Source organism: Protobothrops mucrosquamatus, unplaced genomic scaffold, assembly GCF_001527695.2.
Source record: "Protobothrops mucrosquamatus isolate PMUCROS unplaced genomic scaffold, P.Mucros_1.0 scaffold80, whole genome shotgun sequence".
Classification (NCBI taxonomy): Eukaryota; Metazoa; Chordata; class Lepidosauria; order Squamata; family Viperidae; genus Protobothrops; species Protobothrops mucrosquamatus.
This window is the reverse complement of record NW_015386457.1, coordinates 195,153-217,294: the sequence shown is the minus strand read 5'-3', so window position 1 is coordinate 217,294 and position 22,142 is coordinate 195,153. Positions and strand designations below refer to the sequence as shown.

The following is a 22,142-nucleotide window of genomic DNA, read 5'->3' as shown; positions in this document are numbered from 1 at the left end:
CACCAACCCTCAATCAATCCACACACACACACCAATCTCCGCCTGTACCAGCAGTTCACCTCCCAATGACCGTGACCTGATGTAACCTTCTCATCACAAGACCCATCACAAGACTCACTGTTGACTCACATTTGACCCATCACAAGACCCTCACTTGACACCCCCACACCTGAAGCCCTTATAAACAGAAGAACACTGACATCCCCTTAACTCTGCTGAAGATGTTACCTAGTCTGGTAACAAAATGCTCAGAAACCAACCCACAAGCTAGGAGAACGAACCTTCACCCTCATAATTAAACATTTTGGGATTATTTCAACATATGTTTGTCAGTGTATGCTTTGAAAAACAAAACATAAACCTGTGTACATTTCAATCTGCTAACATGTATTAGGTTTTTAAAAAGTATAAGGCAGCCATTCTGCAGATATGCTACTCAAAAAGAAAAACCCTGATGCAATTTCCAGACAAGATGATATTTGCAGCAGTCCAACACATCTGGCAGGAAACAGATTAGGAAAGGCTGATGTGAGGTTGCATCATTACTGTAATCTGACTGCTAATGATTCAGTGGTCACCTCTGTTGTGGTTTTTAGAATATTTCTGTTTAAAAAAGCTTCAAAAGAGTGCAGAAGCCTTTCCCCATGAACCAATATGTTCATGTACACACAACTGGTAATACAATAATCTAGTGTTTGCCACAGCATACAACCTGAAAGGAATGTTACATGCAAATCTACCCTGTGTAATAATTGTTTGATAATTGTTTTCAGTGAATTTGCCCCAGAGCAATAGAGGAGACTTGGAAAGGGGTATTATTACCTCACTCCAAATTGATTGCAACCATCTCTATCCAACCAGAAGGGCACAAAATGGAATTTTAATAGCCTTTGGGGATATATGTCATATTTTAATCAATAACACCCCTAAATCTAGTTACAAACCACCTGAAACAGAGACATTTAGTATCAATAAAAAAAACCATATGGATCAAAGACCTAGAGAAAATTCAGATAAGCTAAAAAAAAAATTCTATGAGTTGAATCAAACCATTATAACCTTCCATAGGACCATTGAGGAAAATCAAAAAGCTTGGTGAAATATAAATAATTGTCATCCAAAGCAGTTTTACCTGACTTCCTCCAGATGAACTCCAATTGAAACGCCCAACTAGCTAGGATAATGCAGAGTGCCAGGCTGAAGAAGGTAGATCTAAAGACTCACAGAAAGAAATGTAAGACCACAACCGAAAAGGGCAAATTATGTTTCTGATGGCAAAGGGATGTAGAACAAGAGTAGAAAGTGGGAACACCCAAATAGAAGTCTGTGGAGATTCTCAGTCATGGTTGTCTCAAAGGTATTTTTTCAAAAGGCAACTGGATTTTTTTCCCCCTTGAAGACGTTTCACTTCTCATCCAAGAGAAGTGAAGAAGCTTCTTGGATGAGAACTTATACATCTTCAAGGAAAAACAAAGTCCAGTTGCCATTTGAAAAAACACCTTTGGGACTCAAATAGGAGAAGAACTTAACTCCAAACTCTCATAGGCTCGGAAAATTGTGGTTGTTTTGGAACAGCCTCCCACCTGAGACCTTAGGGATTCCCTACCATTTTACTTTTGCAGAGAGCTGTGAAGACCTGGATTTCCTTCCAAGAATTGATTGGGCTAAGGTGGTGGTTGAGTTGCAAGGTCTGGCACCTGGAAGAATTACTATTTGCTTTTAACCATATTTTAATGGATTGTTGTGAGCCATATACAGTACAGTCCTTATATGAGATAGGCTGCCATATGGGTCCTTAAATAAAATTAAGTCACCTCGATTAGCAATAGCAACCCCTATAAATGCATTGGATTTTGTACAACAGCCACATGTACACAACCATGTAAATATTTTTTTGTTCCTCTACTTTTCAGCTGAAACGTGTCAGAGAAGCTGAGAGCCAGTACAAACCACTGCTTGACAAAAATAGACGTCTAAGTAGGAAAAATGAGGACTTATCCCATGCCTTACGTCGTATGGAAAACAAACTGAAATTTGTAACACAAGAGAACTTAGAAATGGTAAGTTCTTGTACAAAAGAATATGAGATCACTACAAGGTTCATTAGTGATAAGTTGTAAGTTTTAAATTAGAAAAACACTTTGAGCAAAATGTTATTGTTATGTAAAATTTTGTTGGCAATCTGAATTCCTCAAACCAATTCAGTTTTTAACTCTGAATTGAAACAGAACAACTTCAGTTTTGACAGTTTTTAAATGTGAAAAAATGAGGTGAACACTATTCCAAAATGATTCTGAGCACATTCCAGACTATTCAGTTTGATTAAAATGAATAATGCTTTCTGGGGAGAAGGTGAATGGAACCAAAAGTGAAAGAGCCAGAACAAATAAAATTGTCCAGTGTTTCTAGGACTGTTTTCTAAAAGTATATAATATATAACTCATTGCACTGACACATTTAGTTAAGGACGCAGGAACTGTTGCTATAGCATATAAGGGCCAATTTAAAGTAGTGGAAATCATGTACAGTCTTCACCAAGCATGGTAATAGATAAATAAATTCCTCCAATAAATAAATAAGCATTCTAGAAATTTCTCAGTGTTTGTTCTATTCCTTTAGAGACAAAGAGTGAGGACAATAAAAAGACCAAGTTCTTTAAATGATCTTGATCAGAATCAAGATGAAAGGGAAGTTGACTTTTTGCGGCTACAGATCCTAGAGCAGCAGAATATCATAGATGAACTTTCGAAGGTAACCAAAATTTTTCTGTTGTTGGCATGACATTGGTTAGACTCTCTCCTTCTGTGTAGGGTTGGGCTTGGATGGGGAAAATAAGACCTTAACTTAATGTACAGTACATAGTATAAGATGAAAGTTATTAAGCAGCACTAAGCAGAAAGATTGAAAATCATCTGATAATTGCTGTAATATCTAGACAGATGAACAAGACTAAATTTCTGAGCTATTAACTATGTAATTAATTGAAGCCAAATGTGATCGTTGGTTTTTTTCTTGGCAAAAATCTACTTTTCAGATTCAGTAATAAAGAAAGCTTTATTGTATCTCACTTCATGCTGTAAAAATAAAGGGCATGATAAAAACTAAACACTTAACTCATGTTTCTACATTTGGGGATTTGCACAGTGAGATAAAAATTACTTTCCTCCCTTGTGGCATCATAGTAGACAACTTTATCTTGCTAGAGTTAGAAGAAGAGATTTTTCCAAAATTTGGAGGGTATGTAGTCAATTGCCTTACCAATCTCTTGTTTGTTTCAGTTCCATTAAGATGAAATTAATGTATCAGTACATTGCCTTGCCCTACCCAATCTGATGTTGTCCAGATATATTTGATCACAATTCCTAAAATGCTGGGTTCAAGAGATCATGGGAACTGTGATCCAACACGTCAAGAATTTATCTGTTGTCAGAACGAAACTTCCACAAATTTCTTCAAAGAAATGTAAAAGCCATGGAACTTTAGGATGAGAGTTCTTTAAACCCAGAGTTACCACTGGGTAGAAAAAAAATCCCTACTATTAAATCTTAGATATTTTAGGCATTTGGAAACTTATGTCAAGATTCCCACCTAGCATTCTTGTTGATCATCCAATAACTATGTGCCACAAAATGTGTGTGGAAGGAAACAAAATGAGCACATGCAAAATCTTTATTGCAATTGTAACACCTTAACTTTTTCTTTTAATTCTTTTAAACAAGACTCTAGAAACTGCTGGCTATGTGAAGAGTATAAGAGTAAGTAAAATTCCCATTTGACTTTGATTTTCATATATGCTTCCCGGTGTTCTGCCTGGGATTATTTAGCTATACAGGTAGTCCTCAACTTACAACAGTTCATTTAGTGACCAAAGTTACAACAGCACTGAAAAAAAGACTTATGACCATTTTTCACACTTACAACCAGCATCCCTGTGGTCACGTGAACAAAATTCAGAGGCTGGGCAATTGGTTCATATTTATGACGGTTGCAGGGTCCCGGGCTCATATGATCCCCTTTTATGACCTTCTGTCAAACAAAGTCAATGGGGAAGCTCGATTCACGTAACAACCGTGTTCCTAACTTAAAAACTGCAGTGATTCACTTAACAAATATGACAAGAAAGGTCACTTAACAAATGTCTCACTTAGCAACAGAAATTTTGGATTCAATTGTGGTCGTAAGTCAAGGACTAGCTGTAGATATTTAGTGATATCATGTATTAATAGCAAAACAATTTATTCAAATTACTAACACAGATATGAGCTGCAGAATTCTCTCTGGTAGAAAATTAAAAGTAAAAACCAAGGACAAATTGTGCTCCTAAAGCCTAAGTATCACATTTTTAACTTCAAGGCGTTTTGTTTTGTTTTTTGTTTTACTGTATTCTGATTTGCACCATAAATTATCTCTACAATTTGATTGCCAAACTCATTCCTCATTTCACACCTTCTATAAACTATGAACAAACTATTGTTTGTTCATTTCTTTTGGACAGGAGCGTGACAAGCTTTTAAGATACAAGAAACAAAGGAAGAAATTTGCAAAATTTCCCAAGGTAAGTGAATAATGTAAAAAAGCTTATTTTCGGGCATATATTATGAGAGATTTGATGGAATAATGAAAGATACCATCTGGCCGAGCATCTGGATTCGCACAGATGTAACCAGACGCTTTTGAGAAATTTATAAACAGAGTGGGAATGTAGATCTTTCCCCACTATTAATTCACAGCTTCACTTGCCCTTCAAAACTACACTAACTCAATCTATACATGAAGATTTTTATTAAAATAGCATCATCAAAGTCACTCCAGTCAGGTGCAGCTCTAATATAAAATTATGCAGACAAATACCATTAAGAATGTCAAAAATTTACTGATAACTTATTCCAATATTTAAATTAATTCAAATTGTGCTTTCTCTAAAATCTTCTGGATAAATTTTACAGAGAGGCAGATACTTTAACTGAAATGTTAAAACCTCAGTTGAACGGTGAACTCAAATTGGTTTTCAGAATGTTCAAAATCTCTTCACCACCTATAAAAAAATACTTTTTGAATTAAAATGTCACTGATCTAAACTGATCTCTGGGTGTCTGCAGTACATGTCCACATAAGAGCGGACCTCCACTCTCCACGGCTAGTTTCTTCCTGTTTGGGGGACCCTAGATGGGTCCAAATTTGCCCCGTAGAGGTGACTGTGAAGAAGGGGTGCCCCATCGATCACGAAATGACGGCAATCGCTTCGTTTGATCCGGGGAAAGCCCTCCAAACCCGACAGGAGAAAGGCTAGCGTGAGATCAGTGTCTAGCCCAAGCTGCTTGCAGGCGAAGTCCCAGAGCATGAACCTAAACATCGGTGAACAGCGTGCTAGGAATTGGTGAGAGTATTGATCTTCTTTCTTCTATCTACTATTTAAATCCTTGAAAAGATCCCCAAAGCAAGAAAACCTCCAGAAGTGAAGGAAGGAAGGACTATATCCCCATTCCCGTACAGATGGAAGCAGCGAATTAACATAAAAGGTGGAAAGTGATATACTAAAATTTGATTTAAAATATTTCAGTCTGGACAAATCTAGGAACTAAAAAACTGTCAAGATTATACTCTAAAAAAATTCTGATGGAATTATAAAAATATATAACAAAAATAACTTTTTGATTGAAAGAAAAAAAACTGAAAAAAGAAACAACGGCTGACATCTAGTGGAGAATCAAAGACTAGAACACTAACAATAAGGACTCAGAAATTGGCAGAATGCCCAGAAACAAAGAAAAAGTTGTTCCTTTGAATTGCAAGTAACCTTGAAGACAGCTGGGAACAAAGGAAAAGCCAACTATAAAATTAAAAAGTGTTTGAAAGAAAAAAGAAAGAAAGAAAACACCTGGACTGTTGCTTAAACCTAAGAACTGTTTAGGGGGGGGGAACCCTTAGCTTTTTGGGTAATTTTTTAGAGGAGAATTTGCAGGAAGGATTTAAAGTGGCTTAATATACTGAATCTGTAATTTTGATTGACTGATAAATTGACTTTTGAATTAAAACATTGATGAAAGATTATTTGAAGGGGGTAGACAACATGGATATCAAATATGTATCAAAAAATGACAGGATGCCACATTCAATATTTTCTCATGAAGGACTTCGCCTGGAAAATCAAGGGCCTCCAGAAGCAATACTTCAAGACAAGATAAATACTTTCCCGGAGGAAATATATGTAATGTTAGGACAAATACAAATGACAATAGATTCAAACCATGACGAAATTCGAAACAACTTTGAGGATTTAAATAAGCATACTTCCAATCTAAATCTACAATTAAAAAATACCCAGGAAATTATAACAAAGGAACAAACAAATCAGACAGCAGATTACAAACTAGAAGAGTATGATCAAATTGATGAAATAACAAAGGAAAAGAATTACAATTTGACATAAACAGGAAAAAATCTACAAGGTTCTCATACAACAAGAAAAATGGAATTATTAGGAGAACTATTAAAGTTTGGGGGACAGAAAGAATTTATCTTACTTACTTCATCTTTTGTATTCCCAACAACATTTGTAAAAATATAGGAAATGTTGGGAAAGTGGATTACATCAACTTGGAAAATTACTTGGCAAAAGAAGAAGATCAGAGACAGATATAAGAGATTTGACTCGCCCTACCAGATGGACTATTACGTGAATAAACATTTGTTTGAATATGGCTAAAAGAACAGAGAATTTTGAACATAAAGGGGCCTTATAACAAGAAGGATAATGAGATTTAAATAATATAGTATGTTTTATAATATATTAAATTTTAAAATAGTAGGTTGATATAACTTTTATTAATATATAAGTAAAATATAAACTGATTAAAAAGGATGTTATATCTAGATACTATAAGACAGGTAAAAAGTATAGTATTTTTATAATGCATGACATAAGATATTGGGATGATGTACCTAAATGGGAAAATTTAGACAGTGAGATGACTAATATGAAGAAATTATGACTGATAAGAATTGGATTGAATATAAGGGAATCTAAGCGAACAAAAATTATAAAAATAGGATGCATGCTGAACTAATGAGATGATGGTTATGAGAATAATATAAGCTGAAAAAATGTTATATAGAGAGATAATTATTATTTGTATAAATATAAAAAATGCCTATACCTAATCATTTATATATTGAAAATATTAAGAATTATATTTTGGCTAAGGTTGAAGAAGGAAAATATAAATGGGAGAAGGGAAGATCAAAGAAATGTATTATTAAGTAGCATATTATGGAATTATCAAATTTAATCATTATTGACTGTTAATTAATTATTACTGTCCTTTTTTTCTTGTTAAAATATAAACCAAGACAACACGCTGTGCACTAGGCACTGGAGATTGTTATAGTTAAAAACCAATAAAATATCTATAAAAAAATAAAATAAACTGATCTCTGCATATGAGTCTGTCAGTCATTATTCCAGAACATCTGGCAACAGCTTCTTAGAAGGCGGAAGAGCTAAGCAAATCTCGGCTATTTCCTCAACATTTCTCCCTAAATTTCAGAAGTTTAAACATCTCCCCGTAGTGAATTGCAGCAAAGTGAATTCCAAGGAATTGCTACTTGCTTTCTTATCTTGATTCTTGACTAAAATAAGCACTTTCTTCTTTGCTTATTTGGAGTTATTTAATGGAAAGATATTTCCCTCCTCCATGAGTAAAATATCCCCAACTCTTTAGAATACCAAAAATTGAGATTTTCTTGGTAAACTATAACCTAGTTTTATATATTTTCAATCAGTATATATGAAATGATGCCAATCTGTTCTCTTATTATCTTTTTAAAGACAATATAAGGCCTACCATAGAGCTTTTTCATCCCTACCAGTCCCTAAATCAATTATTTTGCAAAACCTTCCATTCTGACGCCCTCCTTCCCCCATCCATTCCTTCTCAATTTATACCCCCTTCTCTTATCCCTTTTTTAGCTGTTCTTCCTAAACATCTTTATCTCTGTGAAAGTCTGTTTAAAGATTTTCTTCCAGTTCACAATCCCTTTTTTTATGCATCAAGGGAATACTCATAGATGATAGTGCTAATTTTTTATCCCACGATAGATTAAATATCAAGTTTACTCTCATTTGTGATGATTCTCTATTGAAATTATACAAGATTTATGCTGGTTGAAAAGCAGCTTCAGTATTCATTAATGATTAGAAAACTATGAATTGTAGTTGATGGATAAGTATTACTTACTCTGCTGCCCATTTATATGGCAGATCTGATAAGCTACTGTATAATGAGAAAAGTGCTGAAATTCATAAATAGCACTGTAGTCCAGAAGAAGGAAATCTAATAATTCCTTATGTCTGTTATGCTTAACATCTTTGCAACTTTGGCTTGTTTGTACTTACACATTGTCATTTGGTCAGAAGCCAGTGGTGGAAACATTTTTTGGGTACGATGAAGAAGCATCTCTTGAATCTGACGGCTCTTCAATCTCATACCAAACGGATCGAACAGATCAAACTCCCTGCACACCAGATGACGACTTGGAAGAGGTAATTTATGATATGTATAATGTTCAAAAAGGAATTTATACTTAAAGAAATATTATATGGAATGTAATTAAATGTATTCTTGTTTTAGTAGTAATAATATAAACTTTGCAGGGAGATCATTGCAGTATACCATTGCCCATGAGCAACAAGGTCTCTTCTAGAGCTGACTTCAAAATGGAGAATATTTTAAGTCATACATGGAAGACTTTTCTATCTTATATTTAGAGTGAGGTGTGATGACTCAGTGGCTTAATGACACTGAGATCGTCTCAGCTCCGACCGTTCAAGCTCTAGCACTGCATAGCAGGGTGAGCTTCTGCCATTCACCTCAGCTTCTTTCCACCTGATAGTTCGAAAGCATGTTTGATGCAAGTAAATAGATAGGGACCATTTCGGTGGGGAGCTGAGCTGGTACTGTGTGCAGTAGGCAGATTCCTGACAGCTCTGAACCTTCCCAGTTGAGGCTCCTGTTTGCAAGGCAACCCCAGGAAGGGAAGGGGCCTTGGGTGATGCTGGAAGAAGAGCCACTCATTTCTCTGGTGTTAAACCAGCTGACCCTCCTGTGGTGCACCTTGGGAAGCACACAAGTGTTTCCTATAATAGGGCTAGTACCTTGGTAAGCCACACTACTATTCTGCAATAGCATTGTGGTCTGCTGGCTACTATAACAATGCCACATGCTAATAATAATAATAAATTATGTTTAGAGAAATGTTAATTTAAATTGATTATATGCGATCATTGTTGACTCTTAGTGACCACATAGATTAGCTCCATAGTATCTGTTAAGTTGGACTCTGGTCCAAGAAAAATCATTGGTAGGCTTTAAGCTTCGGTTCCTAGTTTGGTCATGTAATTTGGAGACTAGCACAGATTTTGCATTAAAAATATTTTCTGTTAATCCATTAATAAAGGATAACCTTTTTTATAATTCTTTCACAGTGTGATTTCATAGAAGAGTTTATATTGTTCATAAACACACTGATGAATAGTATTGATTTGCTTTATCGGGGTCATTGCATCTCCAGTTCAGTTTTGTATTCCTTCTCATACTAGGGTATGGCAAAAGAAGAAACAGAATTAAGATTCAGGCAACTGACAATGGAATATCAAGCTTTACAGAGGGCATATGCACTGTTGCAAGAACAAGTTGGAGGGACGTTGGATGCTGAACGAGAAGTTAAGGTCTAAATGGCTTATATTACATGAAAGTAAAGACTTGTAACTATATCATGTTGTTCTTAAACTTTCTACAATTTTTTCAGTTCCCCTCCCTCTCACTTTTAGAACAGGTGTGTTCATCCTTGGCAACTTTAAGACTTGTGGACTTCAATTCCCAGAATTCTCCAGCCAGCCAAGTCTTAAAATTGCCAAGGTTGGACTCCCCACTTCTTTAGAGGGACCTATTTAAAAAGATATGCTGAGAATGGGGCATTAAAGATACACTGTATAGATTTATGCTTTACTGGGAACCACTCCATGTGTGTTATAAGCTGGGAAGCTATGTAAACATTTTAAATAAAAAACAAACAAATAAATAAATTGTGAGAGGGAGTTGTGTGAAATTATAGGAATGCTCGACATTTAGCAAACTTGCTTTGCTTCTCCCACCAATAAATTAAAAACTACACTTATTAAGAAATCCTTTGATTATTGCATTGTAGGCCACATATTTCCAGCATCCCACCAGCAAAACCAGAGCATCTAAATCATGGCTTTCAGTCTCTTTTTCTTTGCCTGGCATACTACAACATTTTTTGTTGATTTAAATTTGGAATAAAATTACAATTGTCTGTCTAATGATGTAGGAAATTACTAAAAATTTACATATAAGCACACACCAAGAAAGCCCTCATTAGCTTGAAAACAGTGCTTAAAGGAGAACCCTTGACATTGAAGTCTATGGAAATTCTAATCCATGTCCTTGAATATTAAATGCCCATACACATTTCATAAAAATATATTCTAAACTGAATAATTTGAGCATGTTGATTTCTGTTTTCTCTTCCTTGTGGATCACCTTTTTCAGAAAAGTACCTTATACACATCTCTGACAAACAAACTGTTTATAATCGCGAAATATATTTTTTATCTCTTTCATTTTTATTCCTATTGCTAAAAGAATTGTTGTGCATGGAAGTTGGAAAGAAGCTTTTCTAGCAAACTAAGCTTCTTTTCCAAAGTAGATAAGTCTGCCAGAATTTTCTAGTGTGTAAGGGTATCAATTTTCCAAGGCAAGGAACTGTTTCTTTCAAGTATCATTTCTGACTTGGCTAAATATTAAGGCTACACAGTAATAAGGTAATCAGATAACAGGAGGAGAACATTCCCATAATAGCTTCCTAGGACCAAATTCTTCACCTGTTCCTTCCACTCCCCACTTATTTATGTTATGATGTGACAATAAGTACCAAATATCACTGAAATACTCCATGTCATTTAACATATTCCTAGGCACTGGTCCTGAAATCTGATTTTTTGTTTAAACATAAAATTTCAGGGAGTAAACTGAATATTTAAATTTGATGAATATGCATTCTAGCCATGTTGTATGGTGGCAGAGCAAGCCCAGTTTGCTCTCTTTTCTGGACATGTGACAAGACCAACTGGTATTTTTCCTCTGCCTCCACGATATAGGATTTATCTATGGAATAATATCAGATGCAATAAATCTGAGGTCTCCGAAAGTAAGCAATTTGCATATATAACCTTATTTATTTGTTTATAACTTTATATGCTGTCTCTGTCACTGATAAGACAACTCTGGACAGCATATAAATTTAATAAATGAATGAATGAATATGAAAGCCTGAGTTGTTAAACAAGAGGAATAAAACTTTTGGAATATGATCTTTGTGGATGTCAATACTGCAGAAATGGAAATCTAATCACATAATTATCGATCTGCTTCCATATTTTCCAGCGTTCCAGTACAATTCCCAATTCAAAAACATATGAATTTTCTTTCTGAGATATGTCTTGAAGATCAATGTGTTTATACATGCATACGTGAATATATAATTGTATATAATTAAACATTAAATGAAATTGCCGTAAAGTGGAAAATACTAATCAACTCAATCCCAGCTAAGAAGTAAATATCCCTAACAAAGACATGTTTTACTTTTAACAAATTTCCTAAATGAAATTGGAATTCAATGGCATTGTAGACAGAAATGCTAGAAAATAAAAAAGCAAATGAAGGGTTATTAGTAAAGTTGTACAGGCACATAATTTTTCACCATTTTGTAACCAATTTCCTATGATTACTGACGGTTATTACCTGAAATCTGTTTTTAATAATCTAAAAGAACTAGGTGACAAAGGGTAATGAACATGAAAATGTGCCCCTGAAGTATTGGAATTGGTGTAATTAGCTGTCTTTAGCATGTATCAGTTCCAATTTCATATCCTTCCATGAAAACATGTCCTAGGGATAAAATGAATGTACAATTGACTGAACGTATGATTAAATATTTGAGTGTCTGCAGTATTTACTTAGGCCATTCAGCTTGGTAAGATTGCATTGTAATTTAGCATAGCAGCAATCAGAGTAAATTTGACATTTCTTCAATCCCATCCTACAGACTCGTGAGCAGCTTCAGGCAGAAATCCAGAGATCTCAAGCTCAAATAGAGGATCTAGAAAAGGCACTTGCTGAACAAGGACAGGTAATATACATTGGGGAAAAAGTGCTTTGTGCTAGTTCACATTATTGTTAACAAATTTATCAAAAGTTATCACTATAAGATAGCTAACAATAGGACAGTTCACATGGAAGAATGAGCAAAACCCAATCTCCTGTGCATTCCAAGTTCTTCTGGAGATTGTCCAAGTTTTCCAAAAATTAATCTGCTGAATTGAAAATGGTTCTGAACATTGTGTTTGGGATGAAGCAGGCTTGTTTTGGGGTTGAACCATGTCTGTAATCTTATATCCCTTCATGGGATTAATTTCTGGAAAATCACTGAATGATCTAGAGGAAGAGTGAATTTAATTCTTAATTCATTTTCCTGATAATTCCATTCATGGGGCATACAGTAAGTCTGAAATATTTCTATATTTCTAAATTTCTAAAGTTAAATCAGTTTATATGTATAAAATAGCCCACGTAAAATCTCTCCCTCTTTATTGGAAACAGAAATAGAATTCAGTTCCACATTTTCTGATTCCTTCATTCCACTAACCTGCAAGTTATAATTTAAATTATATTTAAATACACCAGTTCCAAATTCTGGACAGGTTATCTGACTTAGATCTTAGTTTACTATAAATCATATTTCCTAGTTTTATTTATTGTTTATTTAAATAAACAATAAACAAGTAAGTTTATTTATTAGATTTATATCCTGCCTTTATTCCAAGAGCTCAAGGCAGCATGCATAGCATTGTATCCTTGAATTTTCCCCATAGAAACAAATCTGTGAGATATGTTTGGTGAGAGAGCTACTAGATCAAAATCCCCTAGTGAGCTGAAGGTTGATTCAAGTCCAGCACCTTCCATACTATATCACATAATGAGCCATGGTGGCACAGTGGTTAGAATGCAGTATTGCAGGCTAACTCTGCCCACTGCCAGGAGTTTGATCCTGACCGAAGTCTTCCATTCTTCCAAGATCAGTAAAATGAGAACCAGATTGTTGGGGGCAATATGCTGATTCTGTAAATTGCTTAAAGAGGGCTGTAAAACACTATGAAATGGTATGTAAGTCTAAGTGCTATTGCTATTAATATTTGAAATGTGCTGCAATCCTGCAGTCCATTTTTATTCATGCTCCTTTTCTGTCCATTAAACAATGCTTTATTATTTTGTGTGAATGGAACAATGAGTATTAAAATTCAAAGCAGTGCAGGCAGAGAGAGAAAGATGATCTCAGTATAAAGACAAATGCCAGAAAACGAGAACTGTCCATCAAATACCAAATCCAAATCCAGCAAATTGAATTATACTTGGAAATCAACAAGAAGTCAGTGTAGAATGTTCTGAATGTAACTTAGGTTCTGTCCTTAAAATTCACTGAATTCTGTGTTTCAATCTACCAGAATAAACACTGTATAAAAAAACATAATAAGCTTCTATATTTAATGCATTTTATGCAGTTCTGATATCAACATTTCTATATCAATATAAATCAATATTTTATCAGTTATATATGCTTTTCATTTGATTTATTGCCCTTAAAAAACAGAACTTCATGATTTCCATTCATATCATGATCTCTTTTTGGAGTTTATATTGTATAGGCTGCTCAACATCCAGTTGTTTTCCTCTAAATCAAGTATACTCACAATTATTATTTTTTGCTTTAACCATTTTGTTACTTAAATCTAGTACTCGCCAGATGAGTTGGACCTTTACTACTAACCTTTTAATATCCCTAGCCAGAATGGAAAGTGCCATAATGACAGGTATTATATAAAGGTTGAGAGAGGTTGGATCTCTGTTTCATGTATGTTTATATATTGTGTTTTTCCAATTCAATTGTTTCCATTTTTTTCTGGAAAAGGTGAGCCAAAATTTAGAAGAAATGTCAGAAAATTAATTTTCAATTGTTCAAATATATATATATTACAACTGAAGTGTGGAGAGATGTGTGCTAATTAATCTGAAGAGAAATTCTTTAAAAAATACCAGAGCTTAGCTGATTCTTATAAAACTTGTAAAACCCACTTACCTAATAGAAGAAACTTTAAATGATTAATATGGAGCGGTGGCAGGAAAAATATTCTTTAACGTCTCTCACCCTCCTAATTGGTCAAATAGCACCAGAATGCCTCACCCCTTTTATTTTATTCATTTATTTGTTAAATTTATTTGCCACCTACCTCGCCGTGGGGCTACACTAAGTAGCTTACAACAATAATAATGGAGAAATGTTAAGAGGTGTAAATATAATAGTAACAAAGTAATGGAACAATAGAATAAACAATAAGAAAGAAAACAACGAGACTACAGCGATATAAGAATAAAAAATGGATGGGTAGGGAAGCAGGGGAGAGGTGGGGTTTGGTATCAATCTAGTAGCCACCTCTGGTATGATTTTGTCTTTTAACAGTCTGTCTTTTGTCACATTGTTGTAGGAGTCAAGCTAGTTAGATTCTTTGTGGTTTCTTTTCACTTTTCAGGGTGAACCTCTCATTTTCTCTCCCATCCTTACCATCATCCTAGAATTGTTGAGAATTGGCAGCCTTTGTTGGACAATCTAGGAATGTCCAAACACCTGCTGTCTGTGTTCATACTCATCCTTCCTTGCTGCACACTTAAAAGTCCTTTGACTTTTTTTTCCTTTTCGAGCATTGCCTCTACCTAAAGCTGCTGCCAATCTCATTTCCATGGAGAGATTGATTTGATTCTTATTTGACCTCTATTTATTTTGTTTTGTAGGAGAAATTTATATTATAGTCCTACCTAGAGAAAATATATTTTTTTCTCCCAGAAATGCACTTACTAAATCTATAGCTTAGTTCTTGATCTCATTTAGTTTTAAGCTCAATTTTGGCTATAAAACTGAGATTTTGAAAGGTAGCTTGGATGTATATATTATTGAGGGTTTCTTGGTGCTCTCTGAGTTTGGTTGTTTTCTTGCAGATGTTTCATTACCCAAATTAGGTAACATCATTAGTAGATAGATAGGAGTGGGATTTGCTCTCAGTTTATATTTGTGTGGCTTGCCCTGTCAGTGTTGGGCGGGGGTGGAGGGGTGTTGTCTTATAGATCTTTGTTTGGGCTGTTTACTGTTGGCTTGTTTGGTCATTCTTTGTTTGTGGTATTGTTTATTTATTGTTGGTCTGATGTTAATCTTTGTGTTCATCTGGGTGCTGATTGATGGGGAGGTGTTTTGATCCTTTTTTTGCTTGTTGATTGTCTCTTTTGCATAGTATGGAAATATTGTTTATGTCTATGTGTCTATTGATGGCTAATTTGTCAGAATACCAATGTTTCTAGACATTCCCTAGCATTTTGGACTTGGCTTAGTCTAGGATGGTTACAGTTTCCCAATTGAAACTATGGTTAAGTCTGTCCATATGTTGTGAAATTAAAGAGTTTTCATCATGTCTTCTGACTGCTGGGTGGTGTTCATGGATGCATTCTGCCAGTCTTCTGCCTGGTTGTCCTACGAAGTCGCTGTTGCAGTCATTACACTGTATGTTGTTAGATGACTCCTGTTTTTTTCTTTTGCTGCTGCTGGGTATTTGGTTTACTTAGGATGTTTTGAAGGACTTTAGTTGGCTTGGGTCCTACGCTGATTCCATGTGGATGTAGTAGTCCAGGAGTCTTCAAACTTGGCCCTTTTATGATTTGTGGACTTCAACTCCCAGAAATCCTTAGCCAGCGTGCCTAGCTGAGGAATTCTGAGAGTTGAAGTCCACAAGTCATAAAAGGGCCAAGTTTGAAGACCCCTGTAGTAGTCTGTTGGTGGTTTCTGAGATGTTTTGATTCATGGCAACTAAGTTCAGAGGCCATCAAAGACCACTCATTTCAACTCTGAGCTACAAATATTTTCCTTTATTGGTATATATTATCGGTGTACAATCCAGAAACATAATCCTTTGGGTTAGCTCCTTCTCTTGAACAGATGCTTTATTCTTGTTTTGTTCCCTCTATTTTTCTTATTTTTTTTCTTAGTTATTTTATCATAGAAAATAAAATACAAAACAGTAAAACAAACAAACAAACAAAACGAAACAAAAGCATACAAATTTCAACTGTGCTTTCCTAGTTTCTTATGCACGTATACAGTATGCTCTCTTCAAATGATTTGCCTTTTTAAAAGATTCATGGTGTTTCCCCATCTCTTTTCTCTAACACTACTTTTTTTTTAAGGACATGAAGTGGATTGAAGAAAAGCAGGCTTTATACAAAAGAAACCAAGAGCTTGTGGAAAAGGTATCTTCCACTTTCATAAGAAACATAAAAATAAGTGTAAATGTATCAGTAAAGAAAACTGCTAAGGCAAAAGAGCATTTAATGAAATGTATTTGTTTGGTGAAGTCCTTTGTCAAAAGGGTATATTATTTGAGTCCAAACTTATAGAAGAATTGTCATCAGACAGAAAAGGTGGTTTTTTGGGGGGTATTCTCAATGTTGTTTAGACATCTTCATTCCTATTTCAATTCTGAAGATTAAAATAACATAAACTATAAAATTGTGACTTCCATTTTTTGTAGAATGACCAACAACACTTAGCCTTTCCAGTTTTCACATATACCTCAGCTCTGAAATTTATTTTTAAAATTGGTTAATACTATTATCTACATAGAGAAGTGTGAGGATGAGCAGTGGTGGTTTGATATAGTATAATCCTGAGTTAATGGCTGCAGCAGAATTAGAGCTCACACTCTTAGCTTCCATAATCAGTTCTCTAGTCATTGTGTAATAAAAACAAGTTATTGACAAAACAAAAGGGAAAATCCTTCTGCTTTTCTAGATAAAACAAATGGAAGTAGAAGAGGCTCGGCTAAAGCATGAGGTTCAGGATGCTAAAGATCAAAATGAACTGTTGGAATTTAGAATATTAGAACTTGAGGTAAGTAAGTACCAGAAGTTTTGAGTTCTATCATGTTTCCAAGTTTTGTCATGTGTTCCTCATTCACTATGGCTCATGGGACATTATTGGAGTATAGGAGGTCATCTAGGAAGCTCTGCCAGAATAGTTTCAATATAAGGCATGATTACATTAATCACTTGGTTCCATATATTGGGCAAATTCATGTATTGGTCTTCAGTGTATTCTGGTTTGCCAAGTGCAGTTTGCATCACCCTTCAGGTTCCTCCCCTCTTCCTTCTGTTGGGTCATCATTTTAGACAAAACAAATGGTGTTTGCTAGCATTGGCATATTTAAACAACTATTTATCACTGCAATCCCTAGCAGGGTGACAAGTTGTGTTAAGTGGAAATAAATGCTGATAAGATGATCAATGTAAGCCTGATGCTTCCTTTCATTAGCTTTAGCTTGCATGAGCCTTATTAAATTATGGCTTATATGTCTTTCTCAACCTGGTGGTCTTCAGATAGGTCAGACTGCAACTCCCATCATCCTCCAGCTTGCTTTAGGTTAGACTAATTTTGCTTTTTAAGAGAACAACCAGTAAATGTGCAACCTTCTATATTAGTGATGGCGAACCTTTTAGAGACCGAGTGCCCAAAAACTGGCCACGTCCCTGCTCCATCCCCCTGCCCTGCCCCCACTCTGCCCCCCATCCCCCGCCCCGCCTGCTTACAGGACCACTCACTGCGTCCAGGGCCCGCCGCAGATCGCCCAGGCAGCCCAGCAGCACTATGGTGGCCAGACCCTCTGCTCGCACCCTGCAGCATCAACTGCATGATGGGGTGTGAGGGCAGAGTCTTGTCTACGCTGCATGGCTGCCATGTCCTTGGCTGTGCTGCTCTGTGTGTGGGCCACGCTCGAGGGTGGCTGCTGGAGAGGAGGGGGTCGCAGGAGAAGGCAAGACTGGAGCAATGGCACATGTGCCCACAGAGAGGGCTCCGAGTGCCGCCTCTGGCACCCGTGTCATAGGTTCACCACCACTGTTATATATAATAGGTCTAAGCAGCTTTGAATGTAAAAAAAAAATAAATACAGGTAGTCCTCAACTTACAACCACAATTGAGCCCAAAATTTCTGTAAGAATAGAATAGAATAGAATAGAATAGAATAGAATAGAATAGAATAGAATGCAACGCAACGCAATGCAATGCATTGCATTGCATTGCATTGCATTGCACTGCATTGGAAGGGACTTGGAGGTCGTCTAGTCCAACCCCCTGCTCAGGCAGGAATCCCTATACCATTTCAGACAAATTTCATTCATTCATTTCATTTTATTCAATTTGTATCCCGCCCTTCTCCCGAAGGACTCAGGGCGGCTCACAACATTTTTTAAAACAGAAACAAACCCACAATCCCTGCCGAATAAAACCAATTAAAACCCAAATATTTTAAGTTGTGACATTTAAAATTTTCTAAAAATGAACCCGATTTAAAATCCACCCTAGGCCAGGCCCGCTTGCTGGAAAAGCCATGTCTTGAGGGTGCGGCGGAAAGTCAGGAGATCCGGAATCACCCGGATCTGGGGGGGTAGTTCGTTCCAGAGGGCGGGGGCACCCACAGAGAAGGCCCTCCCCCTGGGGGTCGCCAGCCGACACTGCTTGGCCGACGGCACCCTGAGGAGACCCACTCTGTGAGCGCGTACCGGTCTATGGGAGGGAATCTGCGGCAGAAGGCGGTCTCGGNCCAGAAAAGGCCGCAACTGGTGGATCAGGCGAACCTGATAAAACGCCCCCCTGGTCACAGCCGACAGATGGTCATCCAGTGCCAGCCGTGAATCCAGGAGGACTCCCAAGTTGCGCGCCCTCTCCGAGGGGGCCAAGGTTTCGCCCCCTATAGTCAGCGATGGCGTCAGCTGACTATGCCGAGGCGCCGGCAACCACAGACACTCGGTCTTGGAAGGGTTGAGCCTGAGTCTGTTCCTCCCCATCCAGACCCGTACGGTTATCTAACCTCTTCTGGAAGCAGAAATTAATTGTTAATTGTTCTAATTGTCAGGAAATTTCTCCTTAGTTCTCTGTTGCTTCTCTCTTTGATTAGTTTCCATCTGTTGCTTCTTGTCCTGCCTTCAGGTGCTTTGGAGTATAGCTTGATTCCCTCTTCTTTGTGGCAGCCCCTGAGATATTGGAACACTGCTATCATGTCCCCCCTCATCCTTCTCTTCATTAAACTAGACATACCCAATTCCAGCAACCGTTCTTTATATGTTTTAGCCTCCAGTCGCCTAATCATCTTTGTTGCTCTCTTCTGTACTCTTTCTAGAGTCTCAACATGTTTTTTACATCGTGGTGACCAAAACTGGGTGCAGTATTCCAAGTGTGGCCTTACCAAGGCCTTGTAAAGTGGTATTAACACTTCACGGGATCTTGATTCTATCCCAGCCTAGAACTGTGTTGGCTTTTTTGGCAGCTGCAGCACACTGCTGGCTCATATATAAGTGATTGTCCACCAGGACTCCAAGATCCCTTTCACAGTTACTATTGAGTAAGGTACCACCTATACTGTACCTGTGCAGTATAGGTACCAGTTCTGTTGTTAAGTGAGACATTTGTTAAGTGAGTTTTGCCCCATTTTACAACCTTTCTTGCCATAGTTGTTAAGTGAATCATTGCAGTTTTTAAGTTAGTAACCTGGTTGTTAAGTGAATCTGGCTTTCCCATTGACTTTGCTTGTCAGAAGGTTGCAAAGGTTGATTACATGACACTGGGACACCACAACTGTCATAAATATGAACCAGTTACCAAGCGTCTGAATTTTGATCATATGCCCATGGGGATGCTGCAACAGTGGTGTGAAAAATAGTCATAAATCACTGTTTTCAGTGTTGTTGTAACTGTGAATAGTCACTAAATGAACTGTTGTAAGTTGAGGACTACCTGTACATGTCCCATCTTGTCCTTTGACCCGCCCCTTTGTCTGTTTGTGGAAGTGTTGCCTTTGAAGAAACATTATGAATGAGTATCATGAGTCTGTACATCATGCCAACCCAACCCATCACTCTCCCTGCTTCCCCAAAACTACTTTAAGGGCTGAAATTAAGCAATTGCTGTCTCCTCCTCCAAGTCAATCACAGTTCCTAATTTGAATTATGTCATTAAAAACTGGAATTCAAGATTTTTTAAAACTTGGTAAAAATAAAAGGAAGGTAATAACAGGTATAAGCCTAAAAACCTTGTATCTTTTGTCTTTGGGTTGATGAAATAACTTCTGGTCTGGCTACCAAGATAAAACGATGCTTCCCAGTTCTTTCACCTCTATTTCTTCATTAAGCTTCTTTAAATCCCTTGCCTATCCTTATTTTGGTAACACTTCTGCAGTTTGACTTGGTTATCTTTTCTTTTGGCACACATGCACCCACTTTAGAACCGGTTATGTTTATGTACCCTAGAGTGAGCTTCTTTCAGTGCTATAGTTTTCATATTTTTGCATCTGTAGCTTTTACTGGGAGCTAGTTTTACAAGTAGTTTCCTCTAGCCAGGATTTTTCAGCAACTTCTTCATCTTGTAGCAAGCACCTCATTGTTGCAATCAAGAAATCATTTTTCTTCTCTGCCACACTATTGTGTTCTGGGCTGGGGTATGGTCCACAATAGTGTCATGCACAATCCCTTGCCTTTTCGGCTACCTTGGCCTGCCATATATTTGCCCCCACCCCAATAACTCCTGCAGTTTTTTCTTAAGTGTATTGCTTACTAAAGCTGCATCTTCTGTGAATGTTTCCAGTATTGGAAGCATTGAGTCTTTTTCCTGAACAGAGAGCAAAAGAAAAAAGAGGAAAAATCATTGATAAAAAGTCAATAGGTATTAACTTCTACTTGGCATAGCAATTTGCATTGGCTCACAGAAGTCCCTATGCACTAAGATTGAGACCCAGCTTAAATGAAAGCAAATATAACTCCTGATCCAGGACATATATCTGTATTAGTAAAATTGGACATCTTTCCTGCACTTGATGCAAAATGGAATTTCACAATGTCTCCACAAGTAGTCCTCAGTTTACAACAGTTCATTTAATGACCGTTCAAAGTTACAACGGCACTGAAAAAAGTGACTTATGACCTTTTTTCACACCTGTGACTGTTGCAGCATCCCCATGGTCATGTGATCAAAATTCAGACACTTGGCAACCGACTCATATTTATAACGGTTGCAATGCCCCAAGGTCATGTGATCCCCTTCTGTGACCTATTCTGACAAGCAAAGTCACTGGGGAAACCGGATTCCCTTAACAACTGAACAACTGCAGTGATTGTAAGGTTGTAAGACAGGACAAAACTCACTTAACAAATGTCTCGCTTAGCAAAAGAAATTTTGGGCTCAATTGTGGTCGTAAGTCGAGGGCTACTTGGTATTAGCTGAGAGCAATTTGTACCCATCTGCTAAATAAATGGCAGATTTCTATCTTGTACCTACTTCTGTAAATCTTACCTTCTCTTTGGTAAGAGTGACAGCTGCCCCAGAATCAAAACTGATGCCATCTGGTGGTTCATGAGGAGTTCATCACTTTGTCTGGTTTGTTTTCATATGTCTTTCCTAAGGTTCTGCTGCAGCCCAAGGTGCACAATGAGCTTTTACAGTGAAAGTGAGGAAAACTTAAACTTCTCAGACTTTGTATTCCCAGCATATTAGAAACATAAACATGATATTACTTATTTGGGGGGGAGGGACATTGTAGCTTTTGGTCTTAGTTCCTTCCAGACAGCCACCTATTGTCAGGAGCATTTTTGTGATGCTTCGTCATAGCACTTTAATGTTCTGACAATTTCCCTCTGGCCAGTGGGAAGGGGCTAAAAATAGCAGCTTGCCTTGGCCTGCCCTCTTCTTCATTCACTCTTCATCAAGTTTGCTTTTTGTGATGAGGAAAAGGAAAGGAAAGCAGCACCAAGAAACCAGCCACTAAGAAGGGATGCAGCAAAGCCATCTAGAGCTGAAGGCAAAGCGCCATCTTCACCTAAGGTGGAAAAGAAAAACTCCAAGAATCACAAGGCGGAAATCTCCTCAGAAACTCTCTTTCTCTCTCTCTCTCTCTCTCTCTTTTTTTTTTTTTTTTT

At 36.9% G+C, this 22,142-nt stretch overlaps 1 protein-coding gene across 6 annotated transcripts in view; it reads left to right on the top strand.

The window, feature by feature from the left end:
• JAKMIP3 (Janus kinase and microtubule interacting protein 3) overlaps window positions 1–22,142 on the top strand; it is a 54,673-nt gene that overhangs the window by 18,898 nt on the left and 13,633 nt on the right. For 3 of the 6 annotated variants that reach the window (XM_029283421.1, XM_029283420.1, XM_029283419.1), the window contains exons 5-13: window positions 1,914–2,060; window positions 2,620–2,751; window positions 3,720–3,755; window positions 4,496–4,555; window positions 8,414–8,542; window positions 9,599–9,727; window positions 12,130–12,213; window positions 16,368–16,430; window positions 16,972–17,070. In XM_029283421.1, the coding sequence (XP_029139254.1) occupies window positions 1,914–2,060; window positions 2,620–2,751; window positions 3,720–3,755; window positions 4,496–4,555; window positions 8,414–8,542; window positions 9,599–9,727; window positions 12,130–12,213; window positions 16,368–16,430; window positions 16,972–17,070 (879 nt within the window). The remainder of the gene's footprint in view (window positions 1–1,913; window positions 2,061–2,619; window positions 2,752–3,719; window positions 3,756–4,495; window positions 4,556–8,413; window positions 8,543–9,598; window positions 9,728–12,129; window positions 12,214–16,367; window positions 16,431–16,971; window positions 17,071–22,142) is intronic. The other 3 variants (XM_029283422.1, XM_015812389.1, XM_015812388.1) reach the window with 3 other exon arrangements.